This window comes from Dermochelys coriacea, chromosome 7 (genome assembly GCF_009764565.3).
Source record: "Dermochelys coriacea isolate rDerCor1 chromosome 7, rDerCor1.pri.v4, whole genome shotgun sequence".
Taxonomy (NCBI): Eukaryota; Metazoa; Chordata; order Testudines; family Dermochelyidae; genus Dermochelys; species Dermochelys coriacea.
In genome coordinates this window covers 95,531,045-95,545,902 of record NC_050074.1, presented here as the reverse complement: position 1 = coordinate 95,545,902, position 14,858 = coordinate 95,531,045, and the positions used below count along the sequence as shown (strand labels likewise).

Here is a 14,858-nt window from a genome sequence, read left to right as displayed (position 1 = left end):
AGTAAAGACAAGTGCAATGTGTACTACACGTGAGGAAAAATCAAATGCACAACTACAAATGGGGAATAACTGCCTTGGTGGTAGTATCCCCCACGTCCTTTTCCACAGTGTAGTGCATCACAAATTGAATATGAGCCAGCAATGTGGTGCAGTTATGAAAAAAACACTCCAGAATGGCATTAGCATTAACATGAGTGTCAGCCATAAGACACTGGAGGTAGTTGTCTGCTCTACTTGGCACTGGAGAGGCCTCAAACACAGCACTTCAGCTAGTTCTGGGTACCACATTTTAGGAAAGATGAGGATAAATTGGAGAGAATCTGGAGGAGAGCAATAAAAATGATTTAGAGAACCTCACCTTACAAAGAAATTTTAAAAACTGGGCATGTTAGTCCTGAGAAAAGAAGACTGAGGAATGGGGACCAGGGATCTGATAAGTCTTCAAATACGTTAAGGGCAATTTTAAAGAGAAACCATGATCTGTTGATCTCCCTGTCCACTGAAGATAGGACAATAAGTAATCAGCTTAAACTGCAGGAAGGAGATTTAGGTTAGATGTTAGGAAAAACTTTAGGGATGGTAGCACTGAAATAGGCTTCCAAAGGCGGTTATGGAATCTTCATCATTAGAGGTTTCTAAGAACAGATTGGACAACACCTATCCGGGGTAGTCTAGGTTTACTTGGGTCCTGCCTTAGTGCAGTGGGCTGGACTAGATGACCTCTCAAGATTTTTCCAGCCCTACATATACATGATTCTACATTTTTGTTTTGCCAGCTGTCTACTTTGACAACTGGCTTCTCTGGGCTGGTCCCTTGTAGAGGTTCAGTCTGCAGGCTTTAAGGCTCTGGTCCTGTTCTGCTCTTTGAGGCTGAATTTAGAATTGTCTATCTTGATGCCAGTCTAGTGCATCAAGTTTATAGAGATTACTCTTGATTCCACAACCACCAGAGCTTTCTTGCCATCAGATTCAACAACCTAATCTTGGACATTCAGAGGAGTCCTCAAACTATAGGTTGGACATGCCTGTAAGCTATTAGGTTACATTTGCTATGTCCCACAAATGTTGGGGTTGATTTGAAATATCTCCAAGCCTAACTCAGGACATTCTGCGAACCCAACAAACACAGCTTGGCCAAGAGGATGTCTGTTCTGCCGAAGATTCTCAACTCCCTCAGTGGAAGGATCCCGGCAAAATCTGTCTGGGATCCCATTTATGTGCCTTTTCTCTTTGTTAGAGAGCCTGCACCATCTTGGATTCAACTTTGTCTCAAATGCTCTGGTGAAACCATTCTTCAAGCCCATGGTGAGCTGTTCTCTCCTCTCCTTCATTTATCTTTCAAGACCTCCTGCTTAGTAGCAATCACCTTGGCTAGGAGAGTTGAGGAATTGGGTGCCATTTTGGCTGATCCGCCTTACAGAGTTTTCTGCCAGGACAAAGTGACCTTTCATCAACACCCTCGTTTCCTACCCTAGATCTTTTCATGCAGCCATATTTAATCAGAATATTCAGTTGCTATTTTACCCTAAACCTCACAGTTCTAGGAAAGAAACTGATCTTCACATCCTGGATGTTAGAAGAACTGTAGGCTTCTACCTCCATAAGCCTCCCCTAGGCTCTTTTTGAGCAGATATATAGAAACAGACTGTCTAAATGGGTTTTGGGCTATACTCTGTCAAGCTATGAAGCTTCTGCATGGCACCCTTCTTCTAGGGTGACTGCTCACTATACTAGTGAACAGTTTCCCTCCATGGCTCTGCTTAAAAACTGATACTGATTTAGACATCTGTAAAGCCACCCCCTGATTTTTCCAAGCACTAAGCAAATGCAGCCTTTGGGATGACTGTCTTCCAATTGGTACTAGACCCTGCCAGCTCCTAACTCAGTAGTCTGGGAACTGCTAGAGAGTCACCTGAAGTGGCTCACCCAGAGGGACCACTACTCAAAGAAGGAGAGGTTACTCACCTGTACAGAAACTGGAGTTCTTTGAGGTGCTTTGTTCCTATGGGTGCTCCACTAGCTGCTCTCCTTCCCCTCTGCTTTTGAGTCCTGGTCTCTCATCAAGTTTCATGGTAGAGAATGAACTGGAGCAGCAGCAGGTCTGCCCTTCCCTATAGATCCTCAGACCAGAGCACGAGATGTAGAGCATAAGTGCAAACCCATGGATTCTGCTGTTGAAAATCTCTGATCAAAGGCATGTGGGCATGCATACATGTATGAATTGGAGCATCCATAGCGACAAAACATCTCAAAAATCTCCAGTTACTGTGTAGGTAAGTAATCTCTCCTTTTGTTGGTAATAACAGAGCTTAAAAAAAGCCCAAACTATTCTGAGCCTTTTTAAAGAAAATAGTTCTAATCTAACCAAAACAAATGACCTCCTAACTGAACAGAGAAGAAATATCTCTATCTTTGGCAGGTAAGTATTTTTGTCTTCGTTTTAAAGATTGAAATGATTGTATGAACAATCTTGAAAACTGGTAGAAACTTCTCAGAATCAAAGAAAGCTTCACTTTCAAATGACTGAAAATAAACAAATTATCTTGATTTATTTGCATATGCGGTAACAGAGCAAATGAGCCAACAGTGATTCCTGAATCTGAAGCAGGCTAAAGGTTTCCCTTCTGTATCCACTAGAATGAGCTATTACTTCACTAGTTTCAATCAGAATGCAAAATCTTACAAAATTAGTAGTGTGATTGTGCCCACCCACCCTATTTTTCTGCTTGACATTTTTCTCCTTTTATGGCTTCAGTAATTTCCATATTTTGAATTACTCAGCACTTAGTCAGAGTAATGATATGTACTATCACACAGTCTGCAGTATCTGCTACAGGACCTAAAGATTTCTGGCAATAGCAGTATGCTGGTGCTTATCACTATAATGGTACATTAAATCTTTGGATTGTGCAGTTTTCAGTGTCGGGGGACCTATTCCTATTGTGTGTCCAGCCTAGAATTTTTTTTGTGCTACTTCAGTTAAATTTTTTAAAAATATTATGGGGGTGTCACAAGCAACTCTATAGTGTAGGACATGTTGAAACTTGCATTTTAAGAGGGCTAAAATCCCTCTGTTTGTTCGGTCTCCAATTATCTTAGTTATTGCAAAAATGAATTTTCTAGTTTAATTTTTTAGGAAAAAGTTTACTAACTTTTGGAAGTTTGTCATTGTCCTCAGACTTCTTTGCATTTCTCTAGCTAAACAGCCATGTCACCTGCCCAGGGGAGCCCTCAATGCACCAGTGCCTCTGTGTAGAAATTCTGTTTCCTGGATGCTGCTGCCTGATGTGCTGGTGATATAAGGCAGTATGGAGGAATGCTTTTAAGTACTGATGCCTTGATCAAAAGTATCTAGGCTACATCTGTACAGCTGCAGATCGCCTTTCAGTCCCTCACATCAACTTAAACTCTCACCTGTTTCCACCTTTCCCCATCAGCTCTTCTGGTTCACCATGCAGCAATACCATGGAGAGCCAAGGGGGTTGAGAAGGTATGTGGGGACTAAGCTGACATAGGAGGAACTGATAGAAACTACATTCTGATGAACTGTAACCAGTTTGTTGGAGCTCTCTTCCACCTCTTTCTTTTCCCATCTACCTCATGCACACCCCACACATGACCTAGCCCTCTGCAGCTCTGCATCCCCTTTACTCTTCTCTCTTGCATTGTATCCATGTCCACATACCACCCTGCTTCCCACAGTTTGCTCCCAAATATTTTTCCTATACATCACTAGCTCCACTCCGCTATCCACATTCCCCGCCATGCCTCCCTCTGTTATAAACATTTAGGTTTTATGTATTTATTTATATTCTATAATTGATAAAAGCTGTATATGTAGGGAAGCACAGGGATGGGAGGGAGACCAGGTTCGTGGTAGTGACTGGGGATATAGATGGACACAACTAGCAACTTTCTGCCTCTTCTATGGTTTATACCTCATCTAAACCTTACAATTCACAATTATCATTTAGCTTTCTCCTCCGTATCTCTCTCAGATCCATTAGTCATAATTCATATGCCTCCTCAACAGAAAATGTGCAATCTTAATTTCAACCACATAAATATTGCAAAAACAAAGTTTATCACCTAAATAATAGTATTAATGCTACAAACGTTTTTCCAAGATGAATACTAGTCCTACTTTCAAAAGCAAAACATTCTGTCCATTAACAATCTAGGAAAATTATCAGCTAAAAATCTACATCGTACACACTATCTGAAAAATACTGAAGTGGAGTGTTAATTAGTAAAGATCCAATTTCTAACCCTCTGCTGGGGTGGGCAAACTTTTTGGCCCGAGGGCCACATCGGGGTTTCAAAACTATATGGAGGGCTGGGTAGGGAAGGTTATGCCTCCCCAAACAGCCTGGCCCCCCCCCTGACTGCTCCCCCTCAGAATCCCTGACACATCCAGCCCTCCCCTTCTCCCTGTCCCCTGACTGCCCAGGCCGCTATCCACACCCCCATCCCTTGACAGGCCACCCAGGACTCCCACACCTATCTAGCCACCCCACCCCTCCCCGTTCCTTGACTGCACCCTTAACCTCTGTCCCATCCAACCACTCCCTGTCCCCTGACTGCCCCCCCCCGCCCCCTTACCATGCCAGAGCCAGCCACGCTGCTCAGCAAGAGCAGTGGGCCAGAGTGCTGGCAGTGCAGTGAGCTGAGGCTGCGGGGAAGGGGCTGAGCAGGATGGTCCCACGGGCCGGATGTGGCCTGCGGGCCGTAGTTTGCCCACCTCCACTCTATGCGGTCTTAGTCAAAGGTTGCACATTTTGTGTGGAAGTGGAGACCTATTTTGTGGATTGTGAATGCAGGAGAGTTGAATAGGGGAAGGTACAACTGTGGTTGTGGATTATAAAGATTGGCCAAGGATTTAAGTGATTTCCTGGCTCTAACAATTGTGTTGGCAATATGAGCATTTTTTTTTTTTTAGTCCACCCACCCCCCACCTCTCCCCAGGAGATGTAGACTACACATTTGACTTCTTAAAATGTCAACATGATTTCTGTTTAGGTTGAACTTAATTTTGAAACTCCTTTGGCGAGATGAATCCTCTATTTTGTTTTCAGTGTCCCTTTCAAAGAATTGCAGCATTTCTAGGAGGGTCATCCTTAAATAACTAATTGATATATGCATTCTGAAATTGTCTCCCCCAATGTATTTGTATAAAATTCTACTCCTGTTGACTTAATGCAATTTTTGCTGATGTACAGAAGATGATTGAAGTTTTGACTACTAATCACAAGTACAAAATGTACCATTTCTGGTGTAAAGCAGGTAAACGGTTAAATATTTCCTTAATAACATATACAGCTGTAATGGAACAGCTAGATGTTGGTATTGTTCCATATTGTCCTTCTAGTGGTCCCAGTTTTGGGTCGAATGAGTGATAAGACGGACAGTGTACGTTTCATGGCTACTCAGTGCTTGCAACATTAATTAGATTAATGCCCCTTGAGGTAAGTTGGAGTTATGTTTGAATACGTGTGTGTGTCTTTGTCCTCTTATTGTTCACTAGCTACAAGGAACCAACTTAGCCCTCACATAGGTTCAGTTCAGATAGAAGTCATTAGGAGGGGCACCTGTGTGTGTATAAGGGCAAAAATGAGATACTAGTAATAAAAATAAACAAAATTCTAGTGAATGGTATACATTGTCCTTTATCCATGGCTGACCTCTCTGAAAATCTAAATGAAGATCAAGTACAATTTTAAATATATTGTAGACACCTTAAGAAGTAACTAGTTTTTCTTCAAGTGCATGCTTATGTAGATTTCATTCTAGGCTTGTGTATGCCCACATGCACAGTTGTCAGAGACTTTTGCCTTAGTGGTATCCATAGGGTCGGCTGCAGTGCCCCCTTTAGTGCCCTGTTCATGCTTCAGTATATTAGGCACTACTGACCCTATGTCCTCTCAGTTCCTTCTTACTGCCCATGATGATTGGTTGGAGCACTTTTGTCTTGCAAATCGCAAGAGCATTAACAGTTCTTTACAGTCTTTGTTTATCTCTGGTTTCTCAAATTTCATTGCACCGCAACCTCCTTCTGACAACAAAAATTACTGCACGACTCCAGGAGGAGAGACTGAAGCCTGAGGCCCGCCATCTAGGCAGAGGGCCTGTAACCTGATTCCCACAGCCCAGAGTTGAAGTCCTCAGGCTTCGGCTTTGGCCCTGCATGATGGGGCTCGGACTTGGGCCCCAGCAAGTCTAACACTAGCCCTGGCAACTCCATTAAAAACGGGGTCGCAACCCATATTGGGGTCCTAACCCACAGTTTGAGAACCACTGGTTTATCTTTTTTTGTATAAATAGTTTGTAGGTATAAACCTTCAGCCTACTGCATGAGCATGATTTGATGCCTATCAGTGGCACCCCACCCCCTCGACAGCTCTTTTAAGTGTTTGGCGGAATCCCATAGAAAGGACAAGTGGTTTGAATCTGTAAAACTTTCTACCTGGAACTCAAAAGGAACAGGGTATCCGCTTGAGGGCCCTCCTGATGGAGGCTGCGCTTTGTCCTGCATCGGAGCCCTCCCACTTGGACACCACGCTGAGCACTTCAGTGCAAAGTGCTCCGCCTGGCACCATTCTCCCTTGCTGGTGCCTAAGAAATGGCAAAAGAAGAGCGCCCCCCCCCAGCACTGGAAGGGAAAGGGGCTCTGGGCAAATGACCTATGTCAGCCCATGTGCCCTCCCCAGGGCTTCATTTGGTGTACCATAGAGGTCTGACCCCTCCCTAGCCTGGCCAGAGATCCAACTCCAGAGAGCAGTAGGGGACCCCGGTATTTCTGAGCCCTTATTGTCCAAAGTAGCCCCAGTGGCTAAAGAACAAGTAGGCCAACTGGCACCGCAGATGCTGCATCAGATGACAGTCGTCTAAGACCCTGACATCTAAGGGCAAGCTGATCATGGTACTGCCTCATAGGGCAGTGGAACACCCTCTGTCACCAGACCGCAGGCTCAGATCTCCATCTCCTCGGCCTCGGACCCTGGCAAAGTATCCTAGTTGTCTGACCAGAAGGCCCAGGTCCTCAACGCGCTCTTCCTCTATGAGACACTGGAGTTGCAGTGCCGGTCTCCATACCACCAGAACAACGAGCTTCCCATCAAAGATCGCCTTAACCCAGGTCACCTTCACCCAGATGGTCTCCCAGATGTTGATCCCATGTCATGAACTCCTTGTCATGAACCAGTCCCCTTCCCCCCTGGTATCGTTTGTTGGGCAGGTGGCATTCCTCGCCCTTGCCTTGCCGGTTGCCAAACAGAATAAGTTGGCAGACTCAGGCCTCGATGGCTCCGCCCTGGTCACCAGAAGGGCAATGATCCAAGTCAAACCGGGAGTTTAACCCCTTGCCACAGAGGGGTGATTCGCCACTGATGCGTGAGACTGGCGTGGACCTCGTGGCAGCAGGGACAGTGGCCCACTCAATGGCCGTACTAGAACCCATGCGAGCGTGCTAGTAAGGCCGGTCCCATTTTCCCACTAGTCCTCCTGGGCCACCTCAGACAAACCAGCCCACCACCAGCACTGGAGTCGGAATGCGGTACCGAATCCAACGCGGGGAAGCACACTGAACTCCAGCACCTAAAAAGCTGTCCCCAGAGGATGGGGGGGAACCTGCTCCTCCATATGTTGTCACCGGACAAAGTGGTGATGGGCCAAATGGGCAGTCCCCCTGACAACTTCAAGGAGCACCAGGCCCTCCTTAAAAGGGTAACTGCTAATTTGAACATACAAATTGAGATGTCAGGCAACCTCTTTTTAACATTTATATCCTCATCCACCGTGGCCTGGGTTTCACTGCCCATCCACCCAGGGGTCCTTTAAAATTGCAAAATCGCTGTGGCAAACCTCCACTTCCATTCCACCGCCTTTGAAGTTGGTGGAAAAGAAGTATTACATCCCTGAAGAAGGATTTGAATATCTGTATCCATACCCTCTAGCAGCATCACTAGTTGTGTCTGCTGTTAATGAAAGGGACAGGAAGGGCCAAGTCAGTGTCATGCCAAAAAAAAGATGCCAAGAGACTGGACTTATTTGACAGATTTATTCAATGGCAAGCTTGAAATTTCGGGTGTCTAACCACCAGGCCCTATTAGGCAGATACAATTTTAACCTGAGATTCCCTTAACAAATTCAAATAGGCCCTCCTACAAGATTGAGCCCAGGCATTCACTGCTTCGATGGATGAGAGCACAGCGGTGGCAAGGGGGCCCCTCCAAATGGCCTGGGATGCTACTGACTCAGTGACCAAGGTGGTCACCTCTATGGTGACTGTGAGGTGCCATTCCTGGTTGCAGTCATCCAGGTTGTCCCAGGAGATGCAGGCCACTATTCAGGACCTCCTGTTTGAGGGGGTGTGACTTTTTTCTCTGAGGTCAGACTTAAGACTCCACGGTTTTAAAGACTCCTGGGCCACCCACTGCTCCTTGGGCCTTCACTCTTCTCAGCAGGCCAGGAAGCTGTTACGCCCTCTACCTCTTCCTCCCCTGCAGTCTAGGCCCTGGAGAACTCCCCAATTGGGTTCCTGCAAGAGGAAGGACAGACAAGGGATCTAAGCAGAAATACCCATCATCTTCCCACTAGTCTGCTCATTCTGACACCCCCGTCCCCACCCCAGGAACCAAGGAGGCCAGAAGCAGTCATTTTGTGGGTGCACCGAGGACAAAGCAGATAGCCTCAACAGGACCTTCTTGCTACAAGAGGTCCCTCCATCCAGAAGTGGTCAGCTTCATCTTCCACAAGTGGGGAACTCCCCAGGTGGACCTGTTTGCGTTCAGACAGAACAGGAAATGCCATGTTTTTCTGCTCAATTCGGGGGATCGACAGAGGCTCCCTTTCAGTTGCTTTCTGCTCCCATGGTCGGGGGGCTCTGTTTTACACCTTCCCCCCAGTAACATTAATTCAGAGTCTTCATGAAGATCAAGCAGGACAGGGCAAACGTAATCCTCATAGTGCCAGCTTGGCCACGCCAGCACTGGTTTGGCACGTTCCTGAACCTCTCACTGGCCATTCCGTTGCAGCTACCGCTCAGGCCTGACCTCCTATCCCAGAACCATGGCAGTCTCTGGCATGGTTAAATGCTCAGGAGCAGCAGGGCTCGGTCGATTTGTCCAACAGGTCAGTGGACAGTAGAAAGCCCTCCACCAGAGCAATCTACCTGGCCAAATGGAAGCGGTTTGCCTGCTGGACCTTGCACCAAGGCATTCAGCCTGAGTGAACCTCACTACAGTTAATCCTGGACTGCCTTCTGCATCTCAGTCTCTGAGGCCTGTCCCTTTCATCTGTCAAGGACCACTTGGCCGCTATCTCAGCTTTCTATCCGCTGCTCAAGGGAAGGTTTTCGCACAGCACATGACTGCCAGGTTCCTCAAGGGCCTTGAGCGCCTCTACCCACATGTCAGGGTCCCGTTCCTCCATGGGACCTGAATCTGATGCTGTAACGGTTCACAAGACCCCATTTTTGAGCCTTTGGCTTCCTGCTCTCTCCTTCTCCTTTCCTGGTTACAGTAACATCTGCCCGCCCAGTCTCTGAGATTAGGGAGCTCACCTCAGAACTGCCCTAAACGGTCTTTTACAAAGACAAGGTCCAGCTGACTCCACACCCTGCTTTCCTGCCCAAGGTGGTCTCTCCGTTTCATATGGGCTAGGACATTTACTTACCTGTTCTTTTCTTTTTCTTCTAAAGCCGCATAAGTCAGAGGAAGAGCGTAGGCTGCATTCCCTAGACGTTAGGAGGGAGTTATCCTTCATTGAAAGCACCAAGCCATTCTGTAAGTTGATGCAATTCGTCTCAGTGGCTGATAAGATGATGAAAGGTCGCCCAGTGTCTGCTCAAAGAATTTCTTTGTGGATCACCATCTGCATTCACTGCTGCTACGATCAAGCAAAAGTGCCACTCCTGGCAATTGTAACTGCCCACTCAACCAGAGTGCAGGCCTCTTTTGCAGCTTTTCTGGCCCAAGTGCCTATCCAGAACATCTATAGGGTGGCTACCTGATCCTCCGTCCATACATTCACATCCCACTATGCATTTACCCAGCAGGCCTGGGACGAAGCTGGCTTTGGTAGGGCAGTATTACAAGCTGCTAAACTGTGAACTCTGAGCCCACCTCCAAGGATGCTGCTTGTGAGTCACCTAGAATGGAATCGACATGAGCAAGCACTCGAAGAAAAAACTGTTAGTTAACTTTCGTAACCGTTGTTCTTCAAGATGTGTTGCTCAAGTCCATTCTGTTACCCACCTCCTGCAGCTCTGTCAGAGTTGCTGGCAAGAAGGAACTGAGAGGGTGTGGGGTCAGCGGCCCAGTATACCAATGCATGAGCACAACTCTCAAGGGGGCGCTGCAGCCAACCCTACAGATATGGCTAAGTCAAAAGTCTCTGACAATTGTGCACATGGGTGTGTACACACCTAGAATGGAATGAACATGAGCAGCACATCTCAAAGGACAACAGTTACAAAAGGTAGGTAACCGTTTTATCTGATCTTGATTTTAATTAACACCATTAAATCTCTCTTTCTGTATATCTTAGGGTTTTCCCCAGTGTTGTAGGCTAGAAAATGCTATGTTTGTGAGAAACTTTTTTTTTTCACCAGTAGATGGTAACAAAACACAGTTTTCAAAATTCACTTACACTGGATTTTCACCAGTGATGTATGCATCACTGAATTGCAGTCTTTTGAGACTGGTCAACAGGATTTAGTTTAACTTAAGGTATTACCTTTTTCTGATTTGGGAAGGCTTTCCCTCTGAATTAGATGAATCACTCTGTAATATTAATGCAACACATAAGCCCTATGGAGAATTTGTCTCCTGATGTGGAAGACTGCCCAAAAGCACATCCCTAGGGAATGCTGGACACCAAATGTATCTGGACTTTCAGAACAAATAAGCCAACAATATAAGAGATATTCAGAACTGTTTGACTTAGATCCCTTTGTTGAAGAAGCTGTTGGGCTTGGGGAAAAGTTTATGGAAGAGGTTGGAAAGGAGTGATGTGATCACTGGACAGAGCTGATCAAAACAACAAATGTGGTTTCTCCTGCCTTGAGGGAACTCTTACTTGACTTCTTCTGCCTCTTTAACTACTACCCCATCCTTCACCTCTAAACTCCTTGAGCAGGAAGTAGTCTGGTCCTGCCCTTTTAAAATTCTTTAACCCTTTGCTACTTGGCTTTTAGGCTTTCTATTCCACAAAGGCTGTCGTCACTAAAGTTCTAGTAGTGACCTTCTCTTGGCAGAGGCCCTCCCCCATTTATTGGGATATTTCCTCCCAATAAATACATGCATCCTATTCACAATTACATTGTCAAGAAAAGTGATTCTTGACCAGGAGTAAGTGTACCCCCATGGTACGCAGTGGTCTTCCGGGGGTACATAAACATCTCTAGATATTTGCCTAATTTTACAACAGGCTACATTTAAAAAAAAAAAAAAAAAAAAAAAACTAGCGAAGTCAGTACAAACTAAAATTTCAGATGACTTGTTTATACTTCTCTATATTATACACTGAAATGTAAGTACAATATTTATATTCCAACTGATTTATTTTATACTTATATGGTAAATACAAGAAAGTAAGCAATTTTTCAGTAATAGTGGGCTGTGACACTTTTTTGTATTTTTATGTCTGATTTTGTAAGCAAGTAGTTTTTAAGTGAGGTGAAATCTCGGGTATGCAAGACAAATCGGACTCCAGAAAGAGGTACAATAGTCTGGAAAGGTTGAGAACCACTGGACAAGAAGACTGAAATCTCTCTTAGAAGATGCACCTTAATGTGCCTTCCACACAAGGGCAAAGTTGTTCTTCTACTCTAGTCTTTTTTTTTCTTTCATATTTTACAGAAGATTACTCTTGGTTTGGACATCAGCTGAAAGAAAAGTTGCTACACATACCAGAAGTGGGGAAAAAAGCTGTTAATATTTAACTTAGAACTGATGAATTCAGGGTTACATCTTTTTTCTTTCCATTCTAAATGACTGTACTTAAATCCTACATAACTAGGTGGATCAGTTACTGCCTTATTGAAGCATATGCAGCTGCAGACACTCATTGATTATGGAAGGAATCAGGGCCCAGTAGATTGGTGGCCTGCTGGGTAGAAAGGTCAACAGCCACCATGGAAGAAATAAGCAAAGGTACTACTGGGTAATCCATCAGCACATTTTGTAAACGCCTTACAAGATGGACCTTTGATACTTAGCAGCAGTATACTTTTACCAGGACAGTGGTCCAGGCATTCATACCAGTGAGCGCAAAGGAAAAATTAGTATCCCAAATGTATGTTTGGAGGAGATGTCAGGATTGCTACCTATTTTCTTTCTTCAACTTTTCTTTTCTTCCCAGTGCATCCAATCAGAGTTAAATTCTTGGATTTCTGTAATGGCCTATTCTCAGCTCTAGTTATATAGTTAGTGTTGTTGAATAAGGCCTTGAGCTGAGGAAACATTTGAATTCATCTATTAATAGCACTTCAGTGTTGCAATATAGCTTTGTAAGTAGTTATTTTGCGTGAGGGACAAAGGGGCATATCGCAGTCTTGGGCAAGTGTGAATTGTCTCCAGAGTTTTCTGGATATGAGGGCAACCCAAATGCCTCCAATTAGGAGGTGAGGTCCTAGAAAGGAAAACTGGGTAACAGACATTTCATTTTGTATTGTAAACAAAGGTTAAAAATAAAGTAAGATCTGTCTGTCTACTTTTCCCCCTCCCCCCTGCCCGCTTCTGCCTGTGAAATAATCCACTTCTGGAGTTCAGACTTGTCCTGGTGCATAGAAATATTGGCAGTGCCTTCTGTCTAGCTTCTAGGCCTCCTCTGTTTCAGGCAGCCATAATGCCAACCTGTCAGCTTATTTTTTAGGGGGAATTAAGGAGACATGACAGTGATTAGCAAAGGGTTTTATGATGTGTGTGTTTTTATGTATTTGTGAATGGGGTATTAGAACAGTCTTCATTTCAAAGATGGAAAATCCCTTGTTTTCAGGAGTTAGTGCTGGAAATGAATTATTTGAGTGTTTCTTTTATCACGACCATTTGGTTTTAGTTTAGATTTGTTTGTCTCTGGCAAGAGAATGTATCCGTTGTCCAGACTCTTGTGCATTGTCTTCAGGCTTTTAGAACATTTCCAAAATGTGAGGCTCTTTATTCAATTGCTGAATGAGTGAAAGAGCAACGAACAAACATGGGATTTCTGATGTATATTGGCTCCTAATCAACCAAAACAGTGAAACCTGTATTTTAAAGTGGTTGTGAGATTGAATTTGGAAGTTGATGATAATTCAGTGTGCACTGTTCTTGTATTTCTCTGATCGCTTAATTTCAATATATTCATTCTAGTGAGCCATGAAAATATAAGACTAGAAAACTATGCTTGGAAGAGAGGTTACAGAGTAAACAATTCATTACTGTCTTGTACATCTTCATGATAAACAGTTTTGCTGTAAGTTGACACAGGACTTTAATTTGTTTTTCTTTTTTAAATGTAAAATAGAAAAGGTGGTTGAAGGGTTACTGTATTTAAAAAATCAAAATGAAGTTGCGTGCTTTTCTGATTGGAGCACTAAAACAATCTGAAAACTGGGTTGCTTGTGCCTTTCCTTTATTAGATAACACTACCAAGTGGTTGATACAAGACTTTGTAGCCCCAATATGGGGCAACTAGTCAGAAGAGGAATCTCAAAGCATTTTATAGGTGACACAGACATGGCACTGACCATAGAAGGCCCTATAGGCCAGATTTTTAAAGGTATTTAAGATGCCTGACTCTCCTGCCACCTACAGCCACCCTTCCTCTAGGCAGTAGGGAAGTCCACTGAGTTCACTCTGCCCGCAGGTTTGGTGCTATGAGGCTGCCCACCCAGCACTGAATCTATCCAGGAAGTGGTGACTGACGACTGTGAAGGGAAGTATGGACCACCACCTCAGTCTGAAAGTGGAGTGGCTTTTAAATTCTGACTTCCAAGAGCCCAAGGCAGAAGGGAATCTCTTGTCTTCCTCCCTACTTACTTCAGGCAGTCAGGCTTCATGAGTAGGCTTGGCATACTCCTCAGTGAAAGTGGGGTTCCATTCTATCCAGTGCAACTGTAGTCATTACTGCCTTCTCTTTTTCCCTACACACAATAAAATGAGGGAGCAGACAGGAAGCTGCCAAACTATGGGCTGGGACTGGCTTCATGTTCTTTGATTCAGCATTTCCCTATCCACTGCTATTCCTGTTGCACTCAGCAGTGAGTGACACAAGCTTGTGCAGAGGCCCCAACCGCCACTTTTTGCCGACCCATCATCCTTGAAAGCTCAGAAGAAGGAAATTGTTCTCTGGACTTATCCTGAGGTGAAGTTTAACCAATACGCCGAGCCCTCTGTTCAGTAGTATGCCAGACAGTTTCCTCCAGAAGACTGTGACACTGTGTGGAGGCAGTGACATCTACCCTAACCCTCTGAGGCAAAGAAACAGTTTCTCTCCCCTCCATATAAGCATAGGCAGAGATTGATGTTTGCTTCCCATTTCGCTTAAATATTAGGGCATTAATCTCAGAATCCAGGTGAAACCTGATGTAAAACCTGCCTTTCCTGAGGCTATGTGTAAGTTTCATAGGCTGCCAAAAAAAAGTCCTTTGATTCATTGTGGACTGCTCATCCAGAGCCTGCAGTTTGCAAGCAATTGGTCCATCACAACTGTCATGAAGCCAGTAGGCTTTCACCCCTTCACTGAATTCATACCTTCAACCTAAAACCTACTCTCAACATACGTCTCTGATTCACCATAGGTTCTCAATGTTTTCAATTCTCTGCTTTTGCCTTTTGGCCTAAGAACAGCAACTGAGAGTCTTATCAAAGGTCCTGATG

At 44.6% G+C, this 14,858-nt stretch overlaps 1 protein-coding gene across 1 annotated transcript in view; it reads left to right on the top strand.

Annotated features, from left to right (window-relative positions):
* Nucleotides 1–14,858, top strand: part of BTAF1 (B-TFIID TATA-box binding protein associated factor 1) — a 102,826-nt gene that overhangs the window by 58,688 nt on the left and 29,280 nt on the right. The window contains 3 exon segments of the mRNA XM_038408773.2: nt 5,320–5,356; nt 5,358–5,431; nt 5,434–5,465. Coding sequence (XP_038264701.1) covers nt 5,320–5,356; nt 5,358–5,431; nt 5,434–5,465 — 143 coding nt within the window.